Here is a 12,449-nt window from a genome sequence, read left to right on the forward strand (position 1 = left end):
CTGCATTTATTGTCACTTTTCTTTTAAAAAAATTAAAAATAGAAATTCTATTTCTATTTTATTTCATATTTTGTACAAAAAAAAATGATTTGGTTCACGCTTTGTGTTTTTTTGCAACAAAGGCCGGCGATAACAAAGATAGAAAAGGGATGGGGCCAACGACCTGGTTGAGAACAGCAGAAAAAACGGAAATAGGAATGGAGCCGAGGATGAGGGATTGATCGACATCAAATGAAAATATGGCCGGCGAGGTTTGGAAAGCTTGGCCTAGTGCAGTAGAGCCGAGGAGGAAAATATTTTACTTTCATTTTTTAAAAAACAATAAAAAATATTTAAAAAATAAAAATAAAAATAGGATAAGTAAATATATCTTCTGCATTGAATTTTATATTTCTGTTTAAAAAAAAGAAACATACAAAAAAACAGTACCAAACAGTATTTATCGTTTTTCAAACTTTCGAGGGCTTACCCTGCCACATATAGCCTACTCATTTACCAAAAATGTTTCCAGCCTATGTAGGATTACATATGCCTATGTCCCTAGCAGCATAAATGAGTCCATCCAGAATTAATTTCTTCAGAAAATGACAATTAAAATCATTTATTTCATACTATCTAAATTCACAGACGTATATTTTCACACAGATCACTATAGATAAATAAAGCACAAGTCACCATGTTTCAATATAATTAAGTGTTTTTTGCACAAACCCCAGGGATCATCCCACTCCCCAGGGAACAATTCAGCGCAAAATAAGTTGGCAACAATGACAAAATCAGATCCCCAGTTGGCCAAGTGCAGAACTCACCACCAAGCATATACACAACCTCTGTACCCAGGAAAAAAAGGAGGAAAATCTGAGCACCACGAGGCTAATCATCGGTTTTTCGATTTCGAGTGCTTCACAAGCCAATCTATAACAGAGTCAATGTTGGTTGAGTTCTTGCATGAGATCATGAAACAGCAAACTTCCCTGTCAGTGATGGACTTCAGCCCCCTGCAACGCAACTACTGGTAATTAATGAACACAGTACTTCTATTTATCGTTTTTTCTTTTTTTTATATTGTCCTCAGGGACAATGGTAATTTTGGCTTGGCAAGTTGCAGTAACTTACATCTCCTCTGTCAATCCTTGCTTTGACAGAGCTTCAGGCTTATCAATTTTGTTTCCAAGGACCAGCAATGGAATACCGCTCAGTGATGGCTTCCTTAGAAGGTCATGAAGTTCACTTTTTGAGATCGGTAAGTTATCTCGATCCGCTGCATCAACAACATACCTGCAAAACTAAGAGGAATTTGAAAATATGTTATAACACAATTCACCATATATCTAAAGTATAGGGCAGGGGTTGTATCTTTCGCATGAAACAAGGATTCACCTTAATTCACACGGATCCACCGTTGGATCACACAATGGTCGCTTTGAGATCTATGCAGCAGATGAATGAATGAATTCATAGTGGTTGGAGATCTGTGTGGTGCGCAATCCAACGGCTAACGTCACGGAAGAAGATCAATCATTCTTTTGTGTGAAAGATACAACCCCAACCCTGAAGAATAACAGGAAGATAATGATTGCTATCATGTTTTTGGTAATTCTGGTTCTCATCCACCTTCATTTTATGTCCTAATATCCTTTGAAACAATCCCTATCGCCAGAAATGATGTTTCCAACATATAAAGCATATGATTTAAATGCAATAGCTTACTAAACAATCCAACATGAAAAGTTACAACACAAAATAGATGATAAGGCTTGCCAGATACGGTTAGTCAAGGGGATCAAGCATCAAGTACTAGAATTGTCATTTCCAGATATGGATTCAGGGTAGCAACATAAAACTAAACAGAAAAGGCCTATACAGTTTTTTCCAAAATGCCTTAGATATGATATGTTGAAACATTGGAGTTATATGATGTGCAAAACACTGGCGAGGGTTGCTTGAAAGTTGATATTATGATTAGAGAATTACTAATCATGCATATATTAGGTATAGGAAAAAAATAACTTCTCTTGTGGTTGAAAAAGTTGAACAAAATGAAACAGTACAAACAAAACAATCAGGATAAACATGACCTTAAAATAGGTATACACCTGTTGTGTCATGGTTTTCCTGTATCTGATGAAACACTGACCACTGCATCTTGAATTCGGTGGGTTATGTAAAAGTTATCAGGTTTCAACTGAAATAGATAGAGTGCAATGGATTAAACTACCCCTAACCCCATTCTCTAATGACGGTTTCAGGCTGAATGGTAGTGACAAAATTAAATGCAGCTTCTAAAAAATTAAAATTTTCAAAATATCAAAACAAAGGTTCGCCGTCTCGGTACTGGATCCCATACTAGTACCACACTAGCACAGTGTCGGTACAATATGGTATAGAGTTTTTTTGGCATACCAAGTATCAGTACGTCACCCATACTGGGTACCGGTACCGAACCGATATGGTATGGTACGCCTTGTACCGCCCGGTTTGGGTTAGTACAACATACTATGATCAAAACCAAAGCTATTCAGAGGCAGAGACCTATATAAAGAGTCCAATCATAACCAAAATGAAACTTCTCTAAAATCATTCAATATATTCTTTTTAATCTTACCATGAGCTTGATTTGCAACATGAGTCCATTAAATATTACCTTTGTTGGTGTTTTAATATTCTCTAAGGTGATAGGATAATTGGGATTTCTTGTTAAAACTTAATTCCTTTATTTTGAGTATGCATTAATGCATAGATTCCTGTTCTTTCCTGTCATTTCAACACTTGTATTTAAAAGAAAAGAAAAATAAAGAAATTATGATGTTTTTTCTGTCAAATTAATGCATTAAAGTAACTAACTACTCACATGTTTATATCATATTTATTAATTATTTATTTTAATTAATATATATATGGAAAATTTGCATTTCAGTGTATCCTCCTCCAATATCATTTTTGTATTGGTTTATTAAGCATGTGAAATGAGCATAACTCATACAAAATTTATGTCCAGAACAGAAAAATTCTAGTATATTTCCTCAGTTTAGTCAAGTATTAGTTATATTGAATGATTCACATCTTTTTTTATATATTACTGACAAAAAGTACAAATAGACTACCTGATGCATATTGAGGATAGGCAACAGGTGAAAGACATAAACTGGAAGTTTGATATATTGTTGATGTAGAACTAATTTGAGCTGCGTGTGTCACCTTATCTTCCTGAAATATAGGTATAGATGTTCTCCTACAGAAAAGCCAACAATGTATCTAGCCTGTGAAATGTTACTGTAATAACCAATCTGCAAAAGATGCTCCTTTTCTGAAATAGAGCTACAAAACTCACACCCAGGTTGTACGTCTCATATAAAAAAACTGAAATGATGTAAAAATATGGCATTCCTCCCACTAGAAAGAGAACCAAGTAATTATTCTTGTCTAGCCTTCTTGGTACAAGCAAAAAGACCATTAGTAAGTCTGTTTCTAAGGAAACCTAAAACAGGAGTATTTTACTCATTTTCACAATGCAGATCTAATTATTTAGTTTATGTGAAGCTGTACAGCTTGTCCACATATGTGCAGGTAGATGATCTTCAGCTACATGTACAGACCATAAACTCTCCACTTTTTTCATCTGGGCTCAACAAATAGGATAAGAGGTGTGAGAGTACATCGACTTAACCTAAAATAATTAAGAACCATCAGAGATAGCACAAACCTGAGGAAGGATGTTCCTGAAAGGAATATACTCAAAATTTGTGTTTTGAGGGTCTATATAGGAGACCAAAGACATAAGCTAACAATGATGGAAGTTGCAAGAAAGATTTTCAAGAAACTACATAACAGTCAAGACAACCCTTAATAGGAATGATTGACAAATGATGATTTAAAAAGCTAAGCGCAGGTTGCAGGGACAAGGCTTCATGGTTATGGTATACAATAAACCAACAAGTAGACGAAAGTGCGTATAAGCCACATTTACCAAAATGATAAACAAGTTTGTCATTTCATCAATCACTAGGGCTAGAGGTAGGCTCTGGCCGGCCCGAGTCCCGTCAGGTTAGGCTAGCTTTAGGTTGGGCTTTGGACTTGACCCAAGGAAGCTCCGGTCTGGTTTAGGCTTTACAGGTAGAGCCCAAAAAAGAGTTGCTCCGACGCGAGCCTAGCTCGAGGAACAATCAGAAGCCCGACCTGGCCTGAGCCCAAATAACACAAGTGGATTTTAAGTTATGGTTTTCCCAATCCCTACCTTCACAATACGATGGCGGTAGATCCTTACTACTTTCTCCTCCCCTCTTCTATTGCTCCATCTCCCCCTCAGTTGCTCCACTTCCTTGTCCCTACTTCCCTCTCAATTCCTCCCTCCCAATCACACCACCACCTTGTCCTCGCTCTCCACATTGCTCCACCTCCTTGTCTCTCTTTCCTTCGTAGATCCTCCCCCTTGTCGCCCGCCTCCTTGTCCTCTCTATCCACGACATTCTACCTCCTAGTCCTTTCTTCCCTCCTAGCTCCTCCCTCCTCTCCGTCGCCCCATCTCCTTATCCATCTCTCCTCTCTTGCTCTCCTCCTTATCTCTTGCTCTCCTTTCTCTCTCTCTTCATGGATGCCACCACAATGAGCACCATCTCTACCCTCCTCCTTGGCATGGATACCTCTCCTTGGGCCAATCAGGCTTCGTCGGATCAGGTCAAGTCTTTCGGCCGAATTGGGCTTGGTCAAGTTAGGCTTACTTGGGCTTTGGGTCAAGCTCATGTTTGTGCTCGCATTGGGCTCATGTAGGAGTTTGAAAAATATTTTGGACCTAAGCCTAGTCTAAAGCCCCAAAAAATTTCTAGACTGAGCTCAGGTAGGGTTGGCCTTGCCCGACCGGGTCAAACTCCAGCCCTATCAATTACTCTTGGATATGCTATTATAGAATAATTAATCGAGTCTAGACCCACTATCTTATGACCACCTCTACTTAAGGCGAACATTTGCGTTGTATATCTCTTTTCCACCCACTTCCTCCCTGTGCTAAATGTGCTGCATCCATGGATAGTAAATGAACTTAAGTGTTCTTTCTTTATGAGATGCAATCTGTTAGTCTACTATGTAAAAAGATTTTCAAAGAGATTGTCATAACTCATAATGGAAAGCATCCAACAAAAAAGAGGAGTATTACTAATGATTACAAATACTCTAAGCAAATCACTATCATAGCAATGATATTTATATAGCTAATTTAGCCATTCACATAGCTGAACAAAGCGTCACCTGCACTTGCACATTACAAAAAGCTTTATTGGCTTTTATGAATTCCTATTTGCAAATCATTCAGGGCTACATCCTCTCAATGCAAGCTTTTTTCAATCCATTAACATAAATAAACCCAGGTTGTACCAAGCCTTTCTCTCTTCTTTCCTAGCCCTTCAAAACAGGGGAACAATACATTTTCATTGCACATAGTTGTACTAAGGAGCACAATTTAATTCAAAGAAACAAAATGGTATACTAGCCTTTTACTCTCAATTAAGGTTTGTTGTACCAGCCAGAACTATACCGTACTGGATGTACCGTACCTACCAAGCGTACCATCCCATACCAATATATGGTACTGTACTGTACCGTACGGACACTTAGTATACCGAACCTTACCGTACCATATACCAACATTATAATAGGATAGTACTGATATAGGGTCCGGTACCGAGATGGCGAATGTTGCCCTCAATATTGTACTTTGCTGGCTACTATGCCTATTTATCATGTATATCATTATCTTCAAGTACGTATTTTATATACCAAGAGGTAAAATTGAATAATTACCTTTTCAAAAAATGCATCATGAAGAATAAATTAACTAGGCCAAATCTATGCAAATCATCTATACACCACAAGTTTAGCCTATTGGCCGGGAATTATTTAGGTACTAGCTCTTTGGGACAAAGCTAATGTGTACAATGTGGAGTTGCCGAACGATAATCATGAACTCAAGTTTATGAATTATTTGAGGATGAGAACAAAATGAAAAAGATAAAGATGACGAATAAGGACACTGATATATTAGGATCTATGTCATCTCTTTCTTTCCATTTGTTTTAAACTTTTAATAGGTTATCAAAATTGTTTTATTACCAAAACTTTTAAAAGGAGTAAGTCTCTAATCAAGCTTCATTAACTTGAAGCCATCCCTTATATAACAGCATAAAGCAAAAAAGAAAATTTTTTAAGCATGGAATGTAATTGTCAATAACTAACATTCTCCTTTTTTTTTTGAGCCTGCAGTGATTGACTTTAAGTCAGTAAATCTTTATCAGGTATCAAAGAGGCAAGCCAGCATGGTTCACTCACAAGCTTAACTCATTGGCTAAGCTCAGTTAAGATGTTTAACTTTTGAACAAAGACTAAGCCATGGATCAGGCTTGATTAGCAAAATAATTTAAAACAAACTGGGATACCCCTGACAAAGTTTAGCCCAGATTGATCTAGTTATAGAAATAGAGTCACACAATATGTGTAACTATTAAGCTAGAGAAAAACCCTACTATACTATCAAATTGAAATTTGCTCGTGACTGAAGCTGTAACTATTTTAGTATCCCTAAGATACTAGGCGTTAGGATTTTAAATAATAGGCCATATGCTAATGCACTCAAGTAGGCTCATATCACATATGCCAGCTGAGCTTGAGCCTAAGTCAGAAAAAGAAAAAAGGAAGAAAAGAAACAAAAAAAAAAATGGAAAGAAAGAAAGAAAGAGTAGAAGGGGCCAGGCCCAAAACTCAAGTGCTGGGATATGGTGATGAACCAAGTCAAGCAAAAGCCCTGCCCCCAACTATTTTGTATTTTTCAAGATACTAGGCCATATTATCTTTAATTATTGGCCATAAAACATTGCATTCAAGTTGGCCCGCAAGACATAAGCCAAGCTAACCTAGAGCGTAGAAGAATTCAAAGGGGCCAAGAGAAAATCACAAGCGTCGAGAAGCTGAGCCAAGCAAAGTTCAACCCATTGATTTTGACATTATTACATGTTGGTGATAATCAAGAAGTGAAGCATATCATTGATGTGAAAGTTGAGATTTAGCCATATTAATGAGGGAAATGATGTCAATAGCAGGAGAAAAGAAATGCACAAATGAAGAAGCTGACATGCTTACCAAGAATGATATCAAAAAGCTAGCATTCTGAGCTATAAAAGTCCTAAATCCTGACAGTCAACAAGAAACAGCTACTTCTTTGGCAGTTTGGATTCTACATGAACCAATTGGCAATATTTAGGCAGATCCTTCTGAGTGTCATTTATGATCATCATGTTGGTTGGAAAAGACAAATGTATAAGATGAGAAAGAAAGGTGCAGATGGTTTGTCCTCTTCTTATACCAAATTTGTAGAAAAGAAAAGGCAGAAGAAAATATACAGTTAAGGATTAAAAACACTAACCTAGACACATTCACAAATAGAAGAAATCCCCTCAGAATAAACCTAGAGACACCTATCTCTCTTTTTCAAATAAGAAATTTCTAACATAGGGTTTCACTTGAGTCATATCCATTGGTTCATATACATAGGGACCCATATTATAGCAAAAGGGGGCACTGGTTTCTCTTTAAAGAAATTATGATGCATTGGAGGGTCTATACCTGAAGGACTCCCTTGAAACAATTCCAATATCTATATTCAAGTGGATCAGGCCCATGATAAACACCAACCCCACCACCAGTCTTAGCCATCTAATATTTTCTTCCTTGAATCACGATGTTTCGTATATGTAATTAAATTTATCTTACAAAAAAGAAAGGAGAATAAGCTTTGCGGATAGATTGAAACAAGTAGCCTTAGTGGAATGAGTTTTTGGGAGAGGTTTTGACCACAGAAACCCTTTACAAAAGTGGGCTTCTATGTAATATCAGGTTGCAGATATCCTGGAAAGAAAAAAAAAAAGTTAACTATGTCTTCACTTTCCGCTTTCACTTGAACAGAAACAGGATCAGGCTTCCTAAGCATACAGACTTCACTAATTTTTTTTTAAATGAAGGTCGAGACTTATTCTAAATTTGAGACATTTTTAGGGGAAACAATGTTAACAGAATCAGATTTGCAACCTTTGCAAATTTGATTACCAGATAAAATGTGTAGTCAAAGAGGTCAGAATGTAATTGAGATGCAATATTACAGGTACATATGGGGAAGTGTTGTATATCATACATTACATATGCATGATCTTAGTTAGTAACTAGAAAAACATATAATTAACTAACCACTTAACATGAATTTTGCATGATAGACATGCGATGCAACAGATCCTATATGAGATATCTAACACTATGTAGTAAATTGATGAAAAAATGATGACATGATCAAAGCTGCAATAAATCAAATATTTAGACCAGGTATTTGATGAACTTTAATTTTCTACAGTATGTGGCATCCTGACAGTGTCAAGGAAGGTGTCATGAGTGCAAGAAGGGATAAAGTAGAACATGATCGGTGCCATGTCATATCTACAATCAAAAGACTGCAGAAGATATCTTATGTCATCAACTATCATTCAGAAATGTCAAGAACAACGGAATATCAATGTTGATGTAAAGCAAGCTAAGTAATATGCACAAATACAATTTACATTAAGTTTTATGAACTCAAGGTTTTGGAAAATAGCGTGAACCCATATGCTTAAATGAAATGCAATATGTCACTCCAGGAATATGCTAGCTAAGAACGGTGACTGATAAAAGTGAGACAATCTGATAGGAAATGCCTGCTTCGCTTTCCAGATATGCTAGCAAAGGATGCTCGCTAAATCATCAAATGATTCATTCCAAGAAATCTCAGGCTATACAATAAAATAAATCCCATTGCACATACATGATTCTATACATATAATCAGTACACCGATATCATTGTCACCCATTGTACCTATATGTCCGTGCATAAATCGGATACAAACAGAATGTGCAAGAAGGTAATTTGAGTAAGCTGGATATGGAACAAGTAAGATGCATAGCAAGATATCAACAACTAAAGTAAGACAAGAACACATAAGATAAAAAGCATACACAATGGCAGAGACTGCACGGCAATATCTCTCCCACATGCTCCGAAACCTAGGCTGGCCCCCAAGATCCCACAACTTTATTGTGACATTTCCCTTTGTCACCTTCCTCATATTGAATCCAACCTGTAGAATGCAACACATGAATGATATTAGGACATAAAACCTGCTGGTTTATGAAATAAGAAACTAAAGGAGATTCCCCATATGAAAAGATCACTAACTGTAGGAATCATGTCCTCACTATATCCACCAGTCTGCAGAAGAAACCAACAACAATTAGATGTCAGAACACACTAGACTAGCACTTGAAGATACATAAGCAAGCATCCATATGTACATACTGCAATGACATTCACGAGCGAAGTTTTCCCAGCATTCTGAAGTCCAATTAAAGACAGCTCCATTTCTTGCTTGAAAAATAAGCTTCATTTGATAAAAGAAAGGCATAGGAATGTTTCATTAAAAATTCACTAAAAACAGTTCCAACTAACTAATAGCAATTATGAATAGAGTAAGCCGAAGAACATAAAGATATCTGCTATTTGTGCAATATAAAACGTATGCAAAAGAAAAAATGTGAAATGATGTATTCGTCATCTTCTGAACATTGCTGGAACTTTCCTTGGGACTTAATCTAATCCAATAATCCATCCAAAACCATAAAAACCAAATTGCATAATAAAAATAACTAATGGAAAAAATGATCGGAGATACATCCAATTTTCCTCCTTTTCCCTTCCATTGATCCCATCGTCTTAGCTCAATGTCTTTTGACTCAATTCCAATCGCATGCTATCAACTCAGGCCAAGAATACCAACTCAACATCATCAGTTCGCCCAATTTAACAAGAGAAACACAAAATTGCAACTAAAACAACCAAAATGCCTATAAAATCACATTGAAACCCTAATCTTGTCACCTGCCTACACATCAAAGCCATCTCACCATCATCCAAATGCACCCCAACATGCAAAAGATAAAACGAAACCGACTTCAGATCGAAACTCGAATCCGACAAACATCAGTCAATGTTCTTGAATTGCGGGTAAAAACAATGAAAAAAAAAAACAGTGGGACTCCGTGATCTCACCTTCGGAGCCAATTGAGGAAAGCTTCCCACAACCCCATGGCGGAAGACGGATCGTCCGAGAGGAAGGGGATTAGGGTTTCGATCGAAGGAAAGGAAGGGGGATGGAGGGAGGGAAGAAAGTGAGGGTTCGTCGGAGTCCCTGTTTTCTCTTTTTAAGCGATAGGAGAACGGACCCCCCGCTCTCCAGCTTCCACACAGAGCTTCGCCTTTTGCCAGCTCGCGAGGGCCAAAAAAAAAAAAAAAAAGTACTTAAAACGAATAAATTAATTATTTTTTGCGATGAAAATGTGATGGACGGTGGGGTTCACCTACAGCGTGGACGGCTCTGGATGCCAGCCCAGATTCACGCTTTTCATGCCCGATTGGCGATTGTCTCTGGACACGTGCCAACTCCATACGTGTGAGTTTGGGAAATTATTTTATCCACAAACCTTCTTATCCCATATATATATATATATATATATATATATATATTGTTACAACGGTAGTTCATAACAGCCTAATATGAACACTACTCTCAGTATCAAGAAAAAGGATGTGACATAAAAAAAAAAGAAAATAGAATCGAGCTCAGTCCAAAGAATCTTCCCTAAATGGTGAGCAGCAAAGGAAGCGACCCAGTCTGTAGTCTTATTCGCCTTTCGAAATATATGGACAACCTAAATCGAATAGCATCCTGCCAACAGCCTCTGGATGTCCTTGAGTACAAGATAGCCGTCTTTCTGGCACCTGATATCACAGATCCACTCGATCACTGTAGTACAGCCTTCCTCCAAGATGAGGCAATCTGCCTAAGCATGAACTATATTCTTTGTTTGTTGTGGGTCTTTTTGGACATAGTTGTACGGCATGAAAGGCCACGGAATGCTACAGTCTTGATTGATACATTTCTAGTGGACCTATATAGAAAGAATGTATTGCAAAAGACAGGCCGTATTTTTTTTAGTGCCCTATGATTCTGCAGAAGTTTGATGCCTGATGTGTTATAAAGCTATTTGAATTATATCACATGTAAAAGGGATAAGTAATGCATGTGCTTAGAAAATTAGGGGCTCAACACTTTATTCGATTGAGATAGATAATAATAATAATAATAATAAGCAATGAATATGGTAAAACATTAATTTTTTTTAAAAAAATTAGTTTAAAGAGACGAGTTCATATATAATCTTTTTCTACTCAAAATTAATAATGAGACATCCAAATTAAATATCCATCTTAACCATGATTTGTACGCAAAAAATGCTTGGAAATGAAAAATCAGTTCTTTGGTAATTTTTAATCCATGCATCAAGTAGATGCACAAATAAACAGTTAAAATGAATGAAAGCATATTTGTTATTACCTAGTATTTAAATTTATTGATTCTTAATTTTTTAAAATATTTTAACAAGTGCAAAATATGATCAATTAGGATTTTTGATTTAAAAGCTTTATCATATATTTTAGCACAACTACACAATATGAACTATCAATTTTAATATCGACATGATGTTAGAAACTAGTAAAACATAAAGATAAATTATGAGAAATAGTGTAGATCTTCAATTTATATATTCTATTATTTATCTCCAAATTAAGAAGAGTAGATACCCTCTCTTCGAACTTGATATCCTAAGTCAAATCTGGCTAGGCTAGGCTCGAGCCTGAGGGTCGGGCTTGCTTTAGGGCTAATCTCAAGCCAACACAAGTCAGTCCATTAACACCCCTAGATATGGGTCCAAAGTCAAACCCATTTTGGATCTAGGTTAAATAAGCATGTATTTGGCCAAAATCTGACTTGACCTGATTATATGATAAAAAAAGGTTTGGATTTTAGAATTTTAGACTTGACCTGGTATGAAATCAACCAATCTTGACCAGTTACATGGTTCATATGTTACTTTTAATCATATATCCTTCAACTTCTGATAAGATATAAGTAACTTTATTGAAAAATGATAAGGTAACAATTTCTTTCCAGGAAATATGATCTTTAAGCTAATCTTTCTGGATTGACTAAAAGTCTCTATTACTCATCTTTCTTCCACTGGCGCCTTTCTTTTTTTCTCACCCTTCATCCTTCTAGTCTTAGTCGGCCTCTTAACTTGAGAGGAAGAACCCCGCAACTCAAAAAGGTACATCCTCCCTTCTAAACTTATCGTGGAAATGATGGCATCCCATACTCTGTCAAAAATGCTCTTGATGTCCCACCAATTCGTCAGGGGTTAGGCCAAAACAGAATCTTCGATAGCAGCAATTATAAGGGACTTCAATATAGATAAGATCTCTATTCTTCGGTTCTTCAAACTTCATTCTCCACTCCATCTCTAGAGTCAATTTGTGTTTGGCCAAA

At 36.7% G+C, this 12,449-nt stretch overlaps 1 protein-coding gene across 5 annotated transcripts; it reads right to left on the minus strand.

Annotated features, from left to right (window-relative positions):
- Positions 1–585: 585 nt before the first annotated feature.
- On the minus strand, positions 586–10,324 carry LOC120107867 (ADP-ribosylation factor-like protein 8a). 5 transcript variants are annotated; one of them, XR_005509478.1, is made up of 8 exons: positions 10,115–10,324; positions 9,365–9,446; positions 9,245–9,277; positions 9,025–9,146; positions 3,105–3,232; positions 1,381–1,551; positions 1,117–1,278; positions 586–998 (listed from the first exon to the last, which is right to left on the minus strand). XR_005509478.1 is itself a non-coding variant. In XM_039121376.1 (6 exons), exons 1-6 carry the CDS (start codon positions 10,150–10,152, stop codon positions 878–880), a joined length of 558 nt encoding a protein of 185 aa, XP_038977304.1. In that variant the 5' UTR covers positions 10,153–10,324; the 3' UTR covers positions 586–877. The 5 variants fall into 5 exon arrangements, 3 of the variants coding, with proteins under 3 accessions (XP_038977304.1, XP_038977306.1, XP_038977305.1); XR_005509479.1 differs by lacking the exon at positions 586–998 and having other exon boundaries at positions 1,195–1,286; XM_039121376.1 differs by lacking the exons at positions 1,381–1,551; positions 3,105–3,232.
- Between the last annotated feature and the right edge of the window lie 2,125 nt (positions 10,325–12,449).

Source organism: Phoenix dactylifera, unplaced genomic scaffold (genome assembly GCF_009389715.1).
Source record: "Phoenix dactylifera cultivar Barhee BC4 unplaced genomic scaffold, palm_55x_up_171113_PBpolish2nd_filt_p 001050F, whole genome shotgun sequence".
Lineage (NCBI taxonomy): Eukaryota > Viridiplantae > Streptophyta > Magnoliopsida > Arecales > Arecaceae > Phoenix > Phoenix dactylifera.

Coding starts and splice junctions, on each gene's coding strand:
- LOC120107867 (XM_039121376.1), bottom strand. CDS start 10,152: ATGGGGTTGTGGGAAGCTTTCCTCAATTGGCTCCGAAG. Junction 9,147..9,244: donor GTGAGGACATGATTCCTACA/GTTAGTGATCTT, acceptor TGCATTCTACAG/GTTGGATTCAATATGAGGAA. Junction 999..1,116: donor CAAGGATTGACAGAGGAGAT/GTAAGTTACTGC, acceptor GTTGCGTTGCAG/GGGGCTGAAGTCCATCACTG.